Source organism: Bubalus bubalis, chromosome 4 (assembly GCF_019923935.1).
Source record: "Bubalus bubalis isolate 160015118507 breed Murrah chromosome 4, NDDB_SH_1, whole genome shotgun sequence".
NCBI lineage: Eukaryota > Metazoa > Chordata > Mammalia > Artiodactyla > Bovidae > Bubalus > Bubalus bubalis.
This window is the reverse complement of record NC_059160.1, coordinates 9,734,735-9,751,958: the sequence shown is the minus strand read 5'-3', so window position 1 is coordinate 9,751,958 and position 17,224 is coordinate 9,734,735. Positions and strand designations below refer to the sequence as shown.

Below are 17,224 nucleotides of genomic sequence, written 5' to 3'. Positions count from 1 at the left end.
GTGTTGCACCCAGTAATAATTGATTTAAACAAGAATCTCCAATAGGGACTTCTCTGGTGGTCCAGTGACTAGGATTTTGTGCTCTTAACTCAGCGAGCCTGGGTTTGATCTCTCATTAGGGAACTAGATCCTATATGTTGCAACTAAGAGCTCACACGCCCAGTGAAGATGGAAGATCCTGTGTGCCTCAACTAAGACCCAGGGAAGTCTCAACTAAGACCCAGTGCAGCCAATAAATCAATAAATAATTAAAAAACGAAAGAATCTCCAATAGATGCTAAAATCAATGGGTGCGGAACATGATACTTACGTAAGTCTCAAAGTATCACCCCAGAAATTACTTAATAATTACCAAGGGAAAAAGGTTTTTTACAATGGAGAAATCTTGTGAACACCATCTTAATCACATGATCAAACTTAACATCAGTAATAATGGGACAAACTGAAAGAGTGTGCCTCTTGATATGATATATGGAAAAGGTCATAACATCACTTATGTAGTTTTCCTGCCAAATGTGTTTAACTTTTTAAATAATGAGAAAAAAATAAACTCCACATTGAGAGACATTCTGAAAAACAACTGGCCTGTGCTCTTCAAAAATGTCACATGCTCCCAACGCAGGCAGCATGGGCTTGATGACCCTGTGTGCAGCATGGTGCGACAAAAACATCAACGTCACAAAAAACAAACAAAAGTTGAGGAGCTGTTCTGATTAATGGAAACTAAAGAGACATGACAAGTACATGGAATGCATGTTCCTTCAAACTACAAATGCTATTATTGGAACAAGTGGAGACACTTGAATATAACTGCATATTAGACAACTAGTACACCAGTATTAAATTAGCACCCTGACTGTGCTAATTATGTTGTAGTTATGTACAGGAATGTTCTTCTTCATAGAAGAGATATGCTGAAGTTTAAGAAGTGAGGTGTCGTGATGTCTGCAAATAATTCTCAATAATTCAGGGAAAAAACTCTCAAAGGGTTCACAAAACATATACATACATATATAAGCCTGTGTACATATGTAGTATATAGAGAGATTTTACATACACATGCACACACACAAACACATAGAAAAAATATGACAAAATGTTAACAACTGATGAACCTAGGCAAATGATGATATTTATGTATTTATTGTGCTAGTCTTGCAACTTTTCTCTGGCTAAAAATTATTATAAATAAAAAGTCATTGAAAAGATCTTTAAAAAAGCAATACATAGATTCAGGGTTATTTTGATTGCTTATCCAGATACATACTGCTCAAAATTTTTGATGGTGGCAACTAACCTTTCTTAGAATTCTGTTTCACTAGACTACTTTCACTCTCCTTGTCTTTCTATTCACTGCCATCTTTCAAGAAGAGGCATCAATATGTATGTTATGTGCACAATACGTCAACAAAAAATGAATATTTCCAGCATGGACTGGCATGGACTGAAATTCTGTTTCTTCAAATAGGAGACTTCTCTCATAGGACCTCTTACAAATATACCCCATATATATATATGGGGTACATCCTGTAGAGAGCCTGCTTTTTTGTTTTCAGGCTAACAGCTTATCGGTGCAACAAAAACCATTCATGTATTTTTGGTGAGAGAAGTCTCCACATCATTTCCTGCACATAATAAATGTCACCCCCCCGCCCCCATAAGAAACCATTCATGTATCTTGTATATGTTTTTATTTCCAAGATTTTTTATTGTTCTCCAATATCCTTTTAATCTTAGACAAAAAAGAACCCCAACTATCTCTGAAAATAGTTAAAATATTGCTTTGTTTTATAAAGAACTAGAGACAAATAGATCTGGATAACAAATAAGTGATATTTACAATTATGAAGTAATATGCACTGTGCAAAATATGATTTGTGACAGATTTGTGCCCATATCAAGACTGATCATTTTGGAATTATTTCCTATTCTACACTCTAAACCCTTTTTTTCCCACTCAATAACCTCAGATATGCAGATGACACCACCCTTATGCAGAAAGTGAAGAGGAACTAAAAAGCCTCTTGATGAGACTGAAAGAGGAGAGTGAAAAAGTTGGCTTAGAGCTCAACATTCAGAAAACGAAGATTATGGCATCTGGTTCCATCACTTCATGGGAAATAGATGGGGAAACAGTGGAAACAGTATCAGATTTTATTTTTGGGGGCTCCAAAATCACTGCAGATGGTCACTGCAGCCATGAAATTAAAAGATGCTTACTTGGAAGAAAAGTTATGACCAACCTAGATAGCATATTGAAAAGCAGAGATATTACTTTGCCAACAAAGGTCTGTTTAGTCAAGGCTATGGTTTTCCCAGTGGTCATGTATGGATGCGAGAGTTGGACTGTGAAGAAAGCTGAATGCCGAAGAATTGATGCTTTTGAACTGTGGTGTTGGAGAAGACTCTTGAGAGTCCCTTGGACTGCAAGGAGGTCCAACCAGTCTATTCTAAAGGAGATCAGCCCTGGGTGTTCTTTGGAAGGAATGATGCTAAAGCTGAAACTCCAGTACTTTGGCCACCTCATGTGAAGAGTTGACTCATTGGAAGACTCTGATGCTGGGAGGGATTGGTGGCAGGAGGAGAAGGGGACGACAGAGGATGAGATGGCTGGATGGCATCACCGACTCAATGGACGTGAGTTTGAGTAAACTCCAGGAGATGGTGATGGACAGGGAGGCCTGGCGTGCTGCGATTCACGGGATCGCAAAGAGTTGGACACGACTGAGCAACTGAACTGAACCGAACCCTTTTGATATTAACTTTTGTGAAATACAAAACCAGAATATTGGGGCTTACGTCATAGTTGCTCCTGGGTCAGCAGTCATTTGATTGGTCACAAACACAGCTACGTTATATTCTGCATCAAGAAATAAAATTAAGAAACTAAGAGAATGGCAATATAAGTTAAAAGTTCATTGCTTAGATTTCAGAGTTTAGAAACACTGTGCTGTGAAATTTCTTTGATAAACAAGATTACATTCCTGTTTTTTCACTGTTAACATAAAGTTATTGTTATATTATTTAGGTACCTTATTGTTTTAGAATCAGTATTTCTGGTTTTAAAAAAGTGTTGTAAAAGATAAAAGGAAATTTTATCTTTTAAAAGACAGATTGTCTCCTGACATTATTCTGAGCTTCTCTGCAAAGCTTATCTAGCAAACAGTCACAGATGCTATTCTGATATCACCATTTATTTTAAACATCTACCTTCTGAGATTTTTTGGAGTCGTGACAACATCTGGGCCAGTTTTTGCTGCCGTTCAGCCAACTCCCCACGACCACTGAAATCCACTCGGAAAAGTGCCATTATTGAATCAATGATCTGTGCAAAATTAATGTAAAAATAAATAATGCATTTGGAAATGGAAGTTAATTTGAACTGGAGTCAACAGAAGAAAGATAATATGCTAAATAGCTGCAGATTGAACAGTATTTAAAAGCTTGTACCAGTAGCTTAAAGATGCCAGCTTCTTCATGGAACTTTGCTGCTACATAATCAAGCAGCTCCATCTGATGTTCACCTGATGGGAAATGCAGTGGGAAAATGTTATAAAAGCTAGAAGAAGCAGGGACTAAGATTATGTATGCCCTTGGAACTCGGCAAAAGAGAGCCCCTGAAGGATTTCTTAATTATGACTTTATTAAATATGGTAGCATACATACCAAATGATACCTTATCCAAAAGAATGTTACTTTTCATTTCAAAGACATAGAATAAGAAATAATTTGAGAGCATTTCAATGTCTAAGGACTTAGATAATAAAATCTGTGGACTGACTAAATAAATCTGGAGAAAAGTAAAACAGAAAGAGAAAAGAATAATGTCAAAATAAAGTATCGCTCAAATAATACATCAATGCTGCCAACCTTAAAACAGCCTAAGCATCCAATTGCATGGGGTTCTTACTAGTATATGCACGTGCATAAAGTACATTGTCCAGGACTGCATTATGGTCTACATTGAAGCGATCAGCAATGTCCCGAAGGCGATCTGGACGGCTGGAGTATGCCAGATTAAGGATCCAATAAATCAATTCCAAAAAGTTTAGACAACAACTACAAACAATAATGCTCTAAGTAAGTGAGAGGCAAAACACTCTACCTGCATAGGTATTCTGAGGATGCTAATAATCACCTAAAATCTATATCAGACTTTATTTTTCCTAAGCGTCTTAATTAGGTAGTAATAACAGTGATAGAAATAATGAGACAGTAATGAATTTAAATATTAAATTATCTAATCTAAACAACAACCTTGGAAGTGAGTTGTTATGGCCTATATTACATTTTACAAATGAGGACACTGACAGAGATTAGGCAAATAACTCAGAGGTAGGCAGCAAATCAGTTATAAGAGAAAAACTAGAAATTAAGATTTGTGAACCTCTTTTGTTCTCAGTTCTATAAAAATAGATCTCTTCTATGAAGATAATATCACTGAATTATAATTCAAGTCACTTCAAAGTGAATTAATTCACTCACGTTCCTCACTTGTTCAACACACAACAGTTTAATAGACCACTAATCACATGTTGCCAATAAAGGATAAATTTGACTACATGAACCAAAGGTTCAAAAAAGTCACTTTAAGGGTACAGAAAGGAATTATCACCATATAGTTTTTCATTTATTTCAGGTTTAAAATCCACTTTCTTCTAAAGGAGTTTTAATAACATTCTGAAATTAGTAAATTCATAGAGGGGACAAATTTGGTGTACCTGGAAAGGTATTCTGGAAGATGCTAATAATCACTTATATCTATCTAGACTATAAAGAGTATTAATAAACATCTTTTTAGGTCTTTGGTGACCCCAATATTTTCTAAAATGACTTAAGATAAAATGCATGTCCATGGACTCATTTCACTTTGTTTATAGTATTTGTGTTAATACTGATCATACTATGCTGTGCTGTGCTTGGTTGCTCAGTCATGTCTGACTCTCTGTGATTCCATGGACTGCAGCCTGCCAGGCTCCTCTGTTCATGGGGATTCTCCACTCAAGAATACTGGAGTGGGTTGCCATGCCCTCCTCTAGGGGATCTTCCCAACTCAGGGATCAAACCCAGGTCTCCCGCATTACACGCAGTTTCTTTACCGTCTGAGCCACCAGGGAAGCCCAAAAATACTGGAGTGGGCCGCTTATCCCTTCTCCAGGGGATCTTCCCTACCCAGGGACCGAACTGTGGTCTCCTGCATTGTAGGTGGATTCTTTACCAGCTGAGCTACCAGGGAAGCTTATAAGTAACTATAAAGCAAGGACCATGTATAACCTTATTTGTTGACACTTGGAACTAGTTCAGTAAGTGTTGAACTGTCTTTAGGATTTCCCAGTCATGCTGCTAATGCTGCTGCTAAGTTGCTTCAGTCGTGTCCGACTCTGTGTGACCCCATAGACGGCAGCCCACTAGGCTCCCCCATCCCTGGGATTCTCCAGGCAAGAACACTGGAGTGGGTTGCCATTTCCTTCTCCAATGCATGAAAGTGAAAAGTGAAAGTGTAGTCGCTCAGTCGTGTCCGACCCTCAGCGACCCCATGGACTGCAGCCTTCCAGGCTCCTCCGTTCATGGGATTCTCCAGGCAAGAGTACTGGAGTGGGGTGCCATTGCCTTCTCAGTCCCAGTCATCCTACAGCATTATATATGTTTTCTTCAGAGCTACAATGACAGCCACTAAAATCTTCTACTGCTGCTGAGTATACTCAGATGTTATTGGTAGACAAGTCAAAGAAGACAAGGAATTGGAAGAGATAAAAAAGTTTTTTCTCACTATGTCAGTTTTTATAAAACCAGGTGACTATATAACCAGGAATGTAAAGTTGGGTTTACGCTAAAGGGAAGTTCAAACCAATTTACAAATGTTTTTTAGCAGATCAGCATATGGAATTATCAGCATATTAACCAATTACCAGTTCAAGGCACTACGGAGGATTTAAGGAGTCATAAGATAATTTATGCCATAAGTAAGTGTAAAATATAATTATGTAGGCAAAATATAAGCACATAAAAAGAAAAATATCAAGATAGAGCAGTATACATGTAAGAGACACTGAAAGAACGACAACATTTCACTTGGGCCCTTGTACATCCTTGTTCCCCTGCATTCCCTCTTACACATGACCTGGCTCTTAGCTGTTTCTACCATTCTGGATAAAATCCAAATTGCCAAACAGTGGCAGATATTCTTCAAGAACAATTCCTCCCTCTCAAAGAACCACATTTAATCAACTATTTCTGAAACTAGCTGAACTCCAGCTGAGCAACTCTTGCTTCAGTCCTATTGTTAAAAGGAATGTCTTCTGAACCTGATAGCTCCTCAAACTGTTATTTCTTCTTCTATTTATTGGTTAATTACACACTACTCAATTCCTTACTGTTTATTTGCAACAAGCTTCCATCATCTTTCTTTACTGCAAATGGTCTCTTGGACTCCTAATTGCAAATCTCAGTGATCTTTCTCAGTTTACACCCTCTCTCTGTGTGGAACCCCTTTTCTTCTTTAAAAAAAATTTTTTTTTGGCTTCATGGGGTCTTAGTTGTGGCAGGCAGGTTCTTTTGTTGTGGCAAGGGCTTAGTTGCCCAGGACATGTGGGATCTTAGTTCTCTGACCAGGGATGGAACCCACATCCTCTGCCTTGAAAGGCAGATTCTTAACCACAGTCCATGGAATCACAAAGAATCGGACACAACTAAGTGATTAACACATACACATGTATACATATGTATGTATATGGGCTTCCCTGTCAGTGGTAAAGAATCTACCTGCTAATGTGGGAGATGCAAGTTCAGTCCCTGGGCTGGAAAGATCCCCTGGAGAAGGAAATGGCAAGCCACTCCAGGATTCTTACCTGAGAAATCCCATGGGCAGAGGAACCTGGTGGGCTATAAACCACGGGGTCACAAGAGTTGGACACAACTTAGTGACTAAACAATCACAACAATATACGTGTAACTCATTGGAAAAGACTCTGATGCTGGGAGGGATTGGGGGCAGGAGGAGAAGGGGACGACAGAGGATGAGATGGCTGGATGGCATCACTGACTCGATGGACGTGTGTCTGGGTGAACTCCGGGAGTTGGTGAAGGGCAGGGAGGCCTGGCGTGCTGCGATTCATGGGGTTGCAAAGAGTTGGACACGACTGAGCGACTGATCTGATCTGATATATACATATGTGTGTGTATGTGTGTGTACACATATATATATAAAACTGGGTCACTTTCCTGTATACCTGAAACTAACATGACATTGTAAATCAACTCTATGTCAATAAAAAAAAAAATACACAATTCTTAAAAAGATTTAAGAGGAAAAAAGTGACTTGAGAACTCAACTAGCAACTGTTTCCCCTTGTTTTTTTTTCATTATTATTGGTTTACAGGATAGTTATAAAAATGACATATTTCAAACAAATTCTCTTTTATAGTAATAGTACTATATCACACTATTATGTTTGCAATTTGCATAAATAAAAGGGTTACAAAGTATTTTCTGTATCGATGAAAATAATCTTTCCTCCTGAGTAGCCACCTGCTCCTGGAAGTTGAGCTGTCACTAGGAAGCAATTAAAAATTAATTAATATTAACAAGAGTGAATAAACTCTGTACAAATGGATATACAAATTAACATGGGATTTATTCTGGTTGCAACTCTCTAGCCATCTAGCAAATAATAGTTTCTAAATAGCATGCTATATTTTTATATTACTAACCAGTGGTAAAATTATAAGTATTCTTCCAGCATAACAGTAATTCAGCAAAGAATGTCAGTATCTTTCACAATGGGAGATAGTCATGAAATTTAGTTCTCCTAAAGAACAGAAGTAGAATAACAAGGTCCTAATACATAGGACAAGGGACTATATTTAATATCCTGCAATAAACCATAATAGAAAAGAAGGTATATATGTGCATAAATGAGCCACTTTGCTGTACAGCAGAGATTGGCACAACATAGTAAATCAACCATATTTTAATAAAAATTTTTTTAAAAAGAACAGAGGTAGAATTTAAATATTACTTCCTCCCTATAAGAAATAATCACAAATATAATTTATGCTATGTAACTCATTTAAGTAACTTTTCAATTAATGTATGCATAATTTTAAATGTATTTTCTTTATATGTAGTATTAACACTAAGGAATTATTTTACATTAAGCACACACATTATTTCATTTATTTTTCAAAACAATCCTAAAATGGCCCTAGAATTATTCCTATTTTACTGATGGGGAAAATCTGAAAGGTGAAGCAACTTAACCAAGGTCATGCAGCTATTAAGGGTAGAGCTATTTGGATTCCAGAATCCCCTTACTAAACACCCATTTTCCTTCTACTTAGATCTAAGAAATACAGTACAATGACTTTATGTAAAAGGAGATATTTTTGCTTATTTTAAGTCTTTTTTAGTTCCACCCTTACTCTATGGAAAGTAAGGAATTCTAAAGCCTCAATAGATTCTGTGATATTCTTATAAACATGATATACACAAGACAGAATAAGAAAAATTGAGGCCATGAACAAATACCTCTCTCCACCAACACATTCATATATCCATTTACCTCCTCCCTATTTCCATTCAGGTGTTCAGGGTGCAGCACATACAACATGGCCTCACGTATCACACATTCACAGACCAGCTCTGGTATTTGTATAACCGTGGGGAGTTAAGTAATCTCTCTGAGTTTTAGATTCCTTGCAAGTTTGTTCAGATTACATGAGATTATATAAAGTACCAGGCACAAAGTAGATTAGTAAGTAATGGCTATGATTATTATTGTCATTGCTACCATTGTTGTTATATATCCTTACCACAGAGGGTATGAGAGAGTTGGGTTTTTCCAGTTCGAAATTCTGTGAAACAGGGAAAAAAATAGTTAAGAGTTAGATTATTTTAATAAAGACTAGATATGGTCTTAAAGTATGGTTTCCTTTTCCAACTGTCAAATCTCATACACGAAGTGCCTCTATGTCATGAATGGATTCTACATATATGAATACCAGTAATAAAAACAACTTTTTAAAGATTTTCTTTTTCAAAACTGTCCTTTAGATGATCAGTTCAGTTCAGTTCAGTTGCTCAGTCGTGTCCCACTCTTTGCGACCCCATGAATCGAAGCACGCCAGGCCTCCCTGTCCATCACCATCTCCTGGAGTTCACTCAAACTCACGTCCATCAAGTCGGTGATGTCATCCAGCCATCTCATCCTCTGTCGTCCCCTTCTTCTCCTGCCCCCAGTCCCCCCCAGCATCAGAGTCTTTTCCAATGAGTCAACTCTTCACATGAGGTGGCCAAAGTACTGGAGTTTCAGCTTTAACATCATTCCTTCCAAAGAACACCCAGGACTGATGTCCTTTAGAATGGACTGGTTGGATCTCCTTGCAGTCCAAGAGTCTTCTCCAACACCACAGTTCAAAAGCATCAATTCTTCGGCATTCAGCTTTCTTCACAGTCCAACTCTTGCATCCATACATGACCACTGGAAAAACCATAGCCTTGACCAGACGGACCTTTGTAGGCAATGTAATGTCTCTGCTTTTCAATATGCTATCTAGGTTGGTCATAACTTTTCTTCCAAGGAGTAAGTGTCTTTTAATTTCATGGCTGCAGTCACCATCTGCAGTGATTTTAGAGCCCCAAAAAATAAAGTCTGACACTGTTTCCACTGTTTCCCCATCTATTTCCCATGAAGTGATGGAACCAGATGCCATAATCTTCGTTTTCTGAATGTTGAGCTTTAAGCCAACTTTTTCACTCTCCTTTTTCACTTTCATCAAGAGGCTTTTTAGTTCCTCTTCATTTTCTGCCATAAAACCCAAATTTTTCTTAGGAATAATCATATAAATGAAAGTGTAAGACTCCACCACAGCAAAGAGAGCCTGGAGTTTTCCCACTGATCTGAGATCCTCAAGGGGAATACCAGGGTGATCCTCAAATTGGTGATATCTCCTAGCTACCAACAAAAGCAAATACTCTCTAGAGAAAAACATCCCCACTATACCAATTTAGGCCTACTGAACTTCAACAGATTAAAATTAAGAAATATGTTCACAAATATCAATAAACACACAAGAAGGTAAGTCATTCAAGTGGGTTTCCCAGGTGGCTCAGTGCTAAAGAATCTGCCTGCAATGCAGGAAATGCAGTTCAATCCCTGGGCGGGGAAGATCCCTTGGAGAAGGAAATGGTAACCATTCCAGTATTCTTGCCTGCGAACTCCCACAGACAGAGGAGCCTGGCGAGTTATAGTCCTTGGGGTCGCAAAGAGTTGGACATGATTTAGCAACCAAACAACAAGCCATTAAGACTGGGAGTCAATAGAAATAAACAAAAATTTATTTTTCCAAGTCAGCAGAAACATCAACACTGAACAAACAAACAAAAAAACAGATTTGGTTCTCTGAGGACAGAAAATAATGGAACTGTCAGGAGCAGTACATAAAATACCTATGCATGGATTTCTTTTTGGCTGCACCACGAGGCTTGTGGGATTGTAGTTCCCCAAGCAGGGATCAAACTCAGGCCCTAGAAGTGAGAATGCAGTCCTGACCCCTGGACTGCCAGGGAATTTCCAACTTTTTTTTTTAATAGAGGATACAACAAAGAGAAAAATCTCTATGTTCCTGAAATATGCATTTCTTAAAAATATTAATAAGATCAGTCTCATTATACAACTACTTTCTGAAGATATGAGAGGAAAAAATTTTCTTCTATAGGAATCAGAGATAAAAGATGAAAAATGTCAATAAAATTCATCTGTTAATGTTGGAAAATATTTTAATTGTAGCCCAGAAAGATCTTGCATTATGATAACTGATATTTCATCATAAGTTCCAAATCAGATATAATTTATCACTGATATGGGTGTGTATACATACATATATTTTTCATATAACAAAATATTAAGCTTTTACCTACCTCCAAAAGCTTCTGTGATTGCCATGCTTTCAATTCCACCTCCTAGCAACTTACTAGAAATAGAAAGTAAGCTTCAGTAACAGGAACAGAAATAGAAATATCAAGAAAGGAGAAAGTGCTAATATCATTGGTATTATTTCTATCTATGTACCTGATGCGAAGAACCAACTCATTAGAAAAGACCCTGATGCTGGGAAAGATTAAAGGTGGGAGGAGAAGGGGATGGCAGAGGATGAGATGGTTGGATGGCATCACTGACGCAATGGACATGAGTTTGAGTAGGCTCTGGGAGCTGGTGATGAACAGGGAAGCCTAGTGTGCTGCAGTCCATGGGGTCCCAAAGAGTCGGACACGACTGAGAGACTGAACTGAACTGAACTGATCTATGTGTCTTTCTATCCATCCAAGATAAACACACACTCTTGGCTGAACAAATGGCTTCCCACCTGCTTAGATCACCGGTTATACTGTGCATGGGTAGGGGGATCAACAAAACAATCTATAAGTCCTGCTGTTCCCACTCCTGTCTACCAACAGGAAATGAACTATGTAGGCCTTATATTTCATTATTCTTTAGAATTGAACTGAGGTTTGAATAAATGGTTTTAGTTATTAATTGGGTTTTTCATACTGTGCTGGGACTATGTTTCTAAAAGTCAACCAAATATCCAAATTTTTTAAAGTACTGAAAAACATGAAAAATAGATATTAGGAGAATCCAGTGATTGTCACCATGATTGACGTATCTCACACAAGCCAAATTCTATGAAGAACACGTCAGAATAGAAAATATTCAAAGATGTGATAGGTACTGCTAGCAGTTAGAAAAATAACTGTCAGATTTTGACAGCATGTACTTAATTGGTAACTCAGTGATTTAGTGCATTTGATATATATTCCTGATATGAAAAGACCTAAAGTTAAATAATCTCATTCATTCATTTAATACAACAAATATTAACTATAGTAATTGCCCTAAGATCTGGTAGGAGCACTTTAAAAATCTTTGTAGTTTGTATTAGCATGACTTTTGGGACATGGTCACAGATCAGACAGAGCTCTAAGAGATATGGATAATTTAACAGATGTACATTTACATAGTTTGAGAGTAACTTAAATGTAAATTGAAGCAATGTTAGAAGTTGGCCACAAATTTAGTGAGAGCTGTGGACTTCAATGAGAAAAAGAAAAAAATCTAGATAGTGACTCGCATAAACTGAATCTAAAGGACATGCTGGAGAGACCACTCAATTTGAAAGGCATATTTAGAGATTCTATATTTAGAATTTATTTAGATTTTTATTTAGAGATTCTATAAGTCTACCAATTATTAAAGGAAGTTTTACTTGTCCTTCTTCATCTTGAGAAAAACCACCCTAAAACTTTGGCTTAGAGAAATTTTAGAGAAATGGCTATAGCCCTGGAAAATCTAAGACAAAATTTCTGGTGGATATTCTGAAAAAATGAACCCCTAATTCAACTGAAAGTGTACCCCAAATTGCTTGGGATAGCATAACTAATTGTTCCCTTGGGAAACTGAGGAAAATTTAGTATTAGGAATAGAAATAGTGCTTTTAACTCTTGAAAGATTTTAAAATAGAGACAAAAATCAAACTCATAGATTACTATTTTCATATTAAATTTGGGAATAAACTGTGCATATTTGGTACTTGAAAACTCTCATAGTTTGAGAATTTGACATTTTTATAACATAACACATTAGCCTGTAATTGATTAAATGACATAAACCTGCAACTTCTAAGTTGATAGCTAACTTTATACACAGTATTTGAACATTTAAGAGTGTCTAAGACTCACTATACTTATGTTTAATTTATTAAATTTATAGGGGCTTCCCTAGTGGCTCAGATCATAAAGAATCTGCCTGCAATGCATTAAATTTATAAGACATTCAAGTAATTGAAAAGATTTTAGTAATTATACAAGCAAAGTTCTGAGGAGAAATATAATAAATTTATAAATATAAGTTAAAATATTCAAGGAAATTAAGTTAACCATATTAGAAAAGTTCCTTAAAATTTGTCAAATTTATAAATGGGCTTGCAGCTTAAGAAAAAATATATTAAGTAATAATATTTACTGCTGCCGCTGCTTAGTCACTTTAGCTGTGTCTGACTTTGTGCGACCCTATGGACTGCAGCGTGCCAGGCTCCTCCGTCCATGGGATTCCCTAGGCAAGAGTACTAGAGACTGCCTTCCTCCAGGGGATATTCCTGACCCAGGGATCGAATCCAGGTCTCCTACATTGCAGCAGGCAGTCTTTACCACTGAGCCACAAAGGAAGCCCTGATAATATATAAATAATAATGTATATTACTTAATAATATATAAGTAATATATAGAGTAATAATTTCTCAAAGCCAAATTTTAAAATTTTTATTTGTTTGTTCTGGCTGCGCTGGGTCTTTGTTGCTGCACGTGGGCTTTCTCTAGTTGCAGTGAGTGGGGCTACTCTCTAGTATTTTTGGTGCTCCGGCTTCTCATTGCAGTGGCTTTCTTGTTGCAAAGCTTTGGCTCTAGAGCATGCAGACTCAGCAGTTGTGGTGCATGGACTTAGCTGACCCGTGTCATACAGGATCTTCCTGGTCCAGGGATCAAACATGTGTCCCCTGCACTGGTAGGCAGGTTTCTTAACCACTGGGCCACCAAGGAAGTCCAGCCAGATGATTCTTAAACCATGATGTGGTAGAACAACTGGAGAATATCAAGTCATCATTTGAATCAAATTATTTTGATCACCCTGACTTGGACCAATTTGTCTTTTTAAAAAAATATTTATTCATTTTGGTTGTGTTGGGTCTTAGCTGTGGCACGTGGGCTCTTCTCACAGTGTGCAGGCCGCATGTGGGATCTTGGTTCCCCAATCAGGAATCAAACCCATGTCCCCTGCTTTGGAAGTTGTATTCTTAACCCTGGACCACCAGGAAAGTACCTGACCAATTAGTCTTGGAGCAAGATTTCCCAAAGACTCTTCCTTAGCTGTTATTTGAACAAAAGGTCCTGTGATTTTAAAAATTTGAGGCAATGCTAGGTTAAACAGGTGTTTTACTTCACTGTAGGAATTCAGACCCTTTAATAAAATGTATAAATCTCCGAGAAATACAGTTTATTGCACTTCCCCAACATATTTTACTATTTGCTTATTCAGTCAATTAGTTATTCCACAAATATTTACTGAACATCTAGTTTGTGCCAGAGATTGCTTTATGCACTTGGAGTAATGTGTCTATGTGCTCAGTGCTCAGCTGGGTCTGACTGGAGTAAAGCAGTGAACAAAAGAGACAGATCCATCACTTTGTGGAGCTTACATTCTAATGAGAAAACAGACAATACACATAGGTAAGTAAAATATGTGGTATGTCAGATGTTATTAAATGGTATGAATAAAAATTAGATCTGGAAAGGGGATAAAAGACGCAGAGGATGAAGGTAGGAAGTTTTCAAATAAATTTTCAAAGAAAATGATCACAGAAGGCCCATGTGAGTTAGCAAAGACCTGAAAAATCTGACAGCAAGCCATGTACATAATGAGGAAAGAGTGTTCCAGGCAGAGGGAATGCTAAGTGCAAATGCCCTGAGGTTGGAGTGTGTCTGTCCTTTTCTAGGAATAGCAAAAAAATTAGCCCAGTTGGTACACAGTAAACCAGAAGACAAATAAGAGCTTAGATTTGAGATTAGGGAGGATTTTTGGCTTTTGCTCTGAGTGAGCCTGGGAAGTCATTAAGGTGTTTTGGACAGAAGAGTATTATGATCTGATCTATGTTTTAAAAACATTATTCAGGGGCTTCCCTGATGGCTCAGTGGTAAAGAATCCTCCTGCCAATGCAGGAGACATGGACGAGTTCAATCTGCGGTCCAGGAAGATCCCACATACCACAGCGCAACTAAGCCCTGGTGCCACCACTGTTGAGCCTACGCTCTAGATCCCTGGAAGCGCAACTACTGAGCTCTCGTGCCACCACTACTGAGGCCCATGAGCCCTAGAGCCTGTGCTCTGCAACAAGAAAGACCACCGTAATGAGAAGCCTGTGCACTGCAATGAAGAGTAGCCCCTGCTCCCAGCAACTAGAGAAAAGCCCGCCCAGCAATGAAAACCCAGCACAGCCAAAAATAAATAAATAAAATTATATAAAAAAATTTATCCTGCCTTCTATGTGAAGAATAAATGGTAGGGGCAAGGTCTAAAGGAAGGAAGCTAGTTAAAATAATTATTATTATCAATAATCCAGAACAGATATTAATAGATGGTTTAGGCCAGATCAGAGGCACCAAAGGAGAAGGTTGTGAGAAGTAATTAAATTCACATTTTTTTCTCCCTCTCTGTACACATATAGATACAAACAGGAAAAATATACATATAAACTTTGTATTATGAAAAATTTCAAACATAAACAAAAGTAGACAAAAAACATTATAATAATGAACTATCATGTACCTCAGCCTCAACAGTTATCAACCATGAACTCATGGCCAAAATTTTTTCCATATAAACTGCCAACCACTTACCTCCCTTTTCATATTACTTTAAGCAGATATTAGGCAACATATCAATTCATCCTAAATATTTCAGTAGGTATCTCTACAAGATGAAGACTCTTATTTTTAATATAACTGCATTACCATATCACATCTAAAAAATTGGTAATTTCTTAATATCAACTATCTATTAAGTGTTCAATTTTCAGTCTCATATGTCTTACTTCCTGTAGTGTGTTTGCATTAGGATCCAAAATAAGATCTACGTATTGAGATTAAGTGACATGTCTTTTAAATGCCTTTTACTCTCTAGGTCTTCTCCCTGAGTCCACCTCTTTTCTATTCTTTATAATTTATTTGTTGAAGAAACTGGTTGGTTTATTCTAAATATATTTGAAGACAGAGCAGATAGGATTTGTTAATAGATTAGAGTTAGCATGTGAGGGGGTAAAAAAGGCACCAAGGATGACACTAAGGTTTCAGACCTGAGGATTAGGAAAGAGATCTGAGCTGAGGGAGATTTTAGGAGGAGCAAATCTGGGGCAAATATTAGAAATTTGATTTGGGACCTGTGACGTCTGAGTTGCTTAGCAGACATTCAAATGGGGAGGCATATTTGACTATGAAACTCTTTTTTTTTCTTGGAGCTTTTGTGAGGTCAAGGTTTTGAGGAATACTTTGAGGAAATACTGCTTTGTTCAAATTGCTCTTGGAAACTTCTCTAACTTATGAAATAGTAATTCTGCCTACTAAGGCAGGGAAAAAAACACACACACACCGTAGTCAACTTGCATTGGGAAGATGGTGACTATGTCTTAGGAATCATAAGATGGTAAAAAAAAAAAAAAAGGTGGGGAGGAGTTAAAACTGCTGATGCTGAAAAGCAAAACCAACATTGGATTATTTCCTCTAAAATATTCACTCTAACAACTGAATTTTAAAAAATATTTCTTTGGTTGTGTCGGGTCTCAATTGACCCTCAATGGAGCGTGCAGGTTCTTTTAATTGGTTGCGGTATATGGGCTCTAATTCCCTGAGGAGGGGTGGAACCTGAGCCCCTGGCTCCCATGCATTGGGAGTTCGCAGTCTTAGCCACTGGACCACCAGAGGAGTCCCTAACAACTGATCTTTAAGGAAAACCAAAAGTGAAATGGAATTTCCTTGATCAATAGAGAATAAAAAGGAAATGAAAAGTTAAACTGATTTCTTTAATGGCTTATTAATTAATACAGACTGATTCAGAAACTACTTATACTTTGAGTCTGAATTTCTTGTAAAAAAGGTAATCCCATTTTTACAAGCAGTCTAAAATTTATTTGCTTCAGTTGCTGTTTGAGGGGGAAAAAAAAATTCTGCAAAGTAAGAAGCTATTTCTATTGTTTATAGTCAAAATAACAACTCAGATAGAGGAAAAGAAATGTAGTATTCCAAAGACTGTGCTTAGTGCTTATAAAAAAATATGAATACATACTCAAATTCCTGGCTCCCAGTGGTGATATGGAAAACCATCTTCCTCTTCTCACTATACTCAAATGCAGTCAAGAATCCTGGTTCCTACAGAAAGACAAAAGGAAAGGTTCAAAAAAGATATAAGATGAATATCTTAATTTCAAATGCTGCCAAAAACTATATACTTGATTGCCGGGAGCCGGCATATTGCATATTGAGTGCATATTGCATATTGAGTGAGGATCTGTAATAGCTCAACTGGAATTCTATCACTGCCGGGAGCCAGCGTGAGCACTCCGCCCATGACAAAGGTCATGAGGAAGGAGGCTCGGCATACGCAAAGGCGGGATCGAGCCTCAG

At 37.4% G+C, this 17,224-nt stretch overlaps 1 protein-coding gene across 1 annotated transcript in view; it reads right to left on the bottom strand.

Moving 5' to 3' along the window:
- DMC1 (DNA meiotic recombinase 1) overlaps positions 1 to 17,224 on the bottom strand; it is a 44,391-nt gene that overhangs the window by 12,777 nt on the left and 14,390 nt on the right. The window contains exons 5-12 of the mRNA XM_006071328.4: positions 16,887 to 16,969; positions 10,919 to 10,971; positions 8,812 to 8,853; positions 7,480 to 7,552; positions 3,911 to 4,002; positions 3,451 to 3,524; positions 3,211 to 3,325; positions 2,800 to 2,860 (exon numbers count right to left, since the gene is read on the bottom strand). Coding sequence (XP_006071390.2) covers positions 2,800 to 2,860; positions 3,211 to 3,325; positions 3,451 to 3,524; positions 3,911 to 4,002; positions 7,480 to 7,552; positions 8,812 to 8,853; positions 10,919 to 10,971; positions 16,887 to 16,969 — 593 coding nt within the window. The remainder of the gene's footprint in view (positions 1 to 2,799; positions 2,861 to 3,210; positions 3,326 to 3,450; positions 3,525 to 3,910; positions 4,003 to 7,479; positions 7,553 to 8,811; positions 8,854 to 10,918; positions 10,972 to 16,886; positions 16,970 to 17,224) is intronic.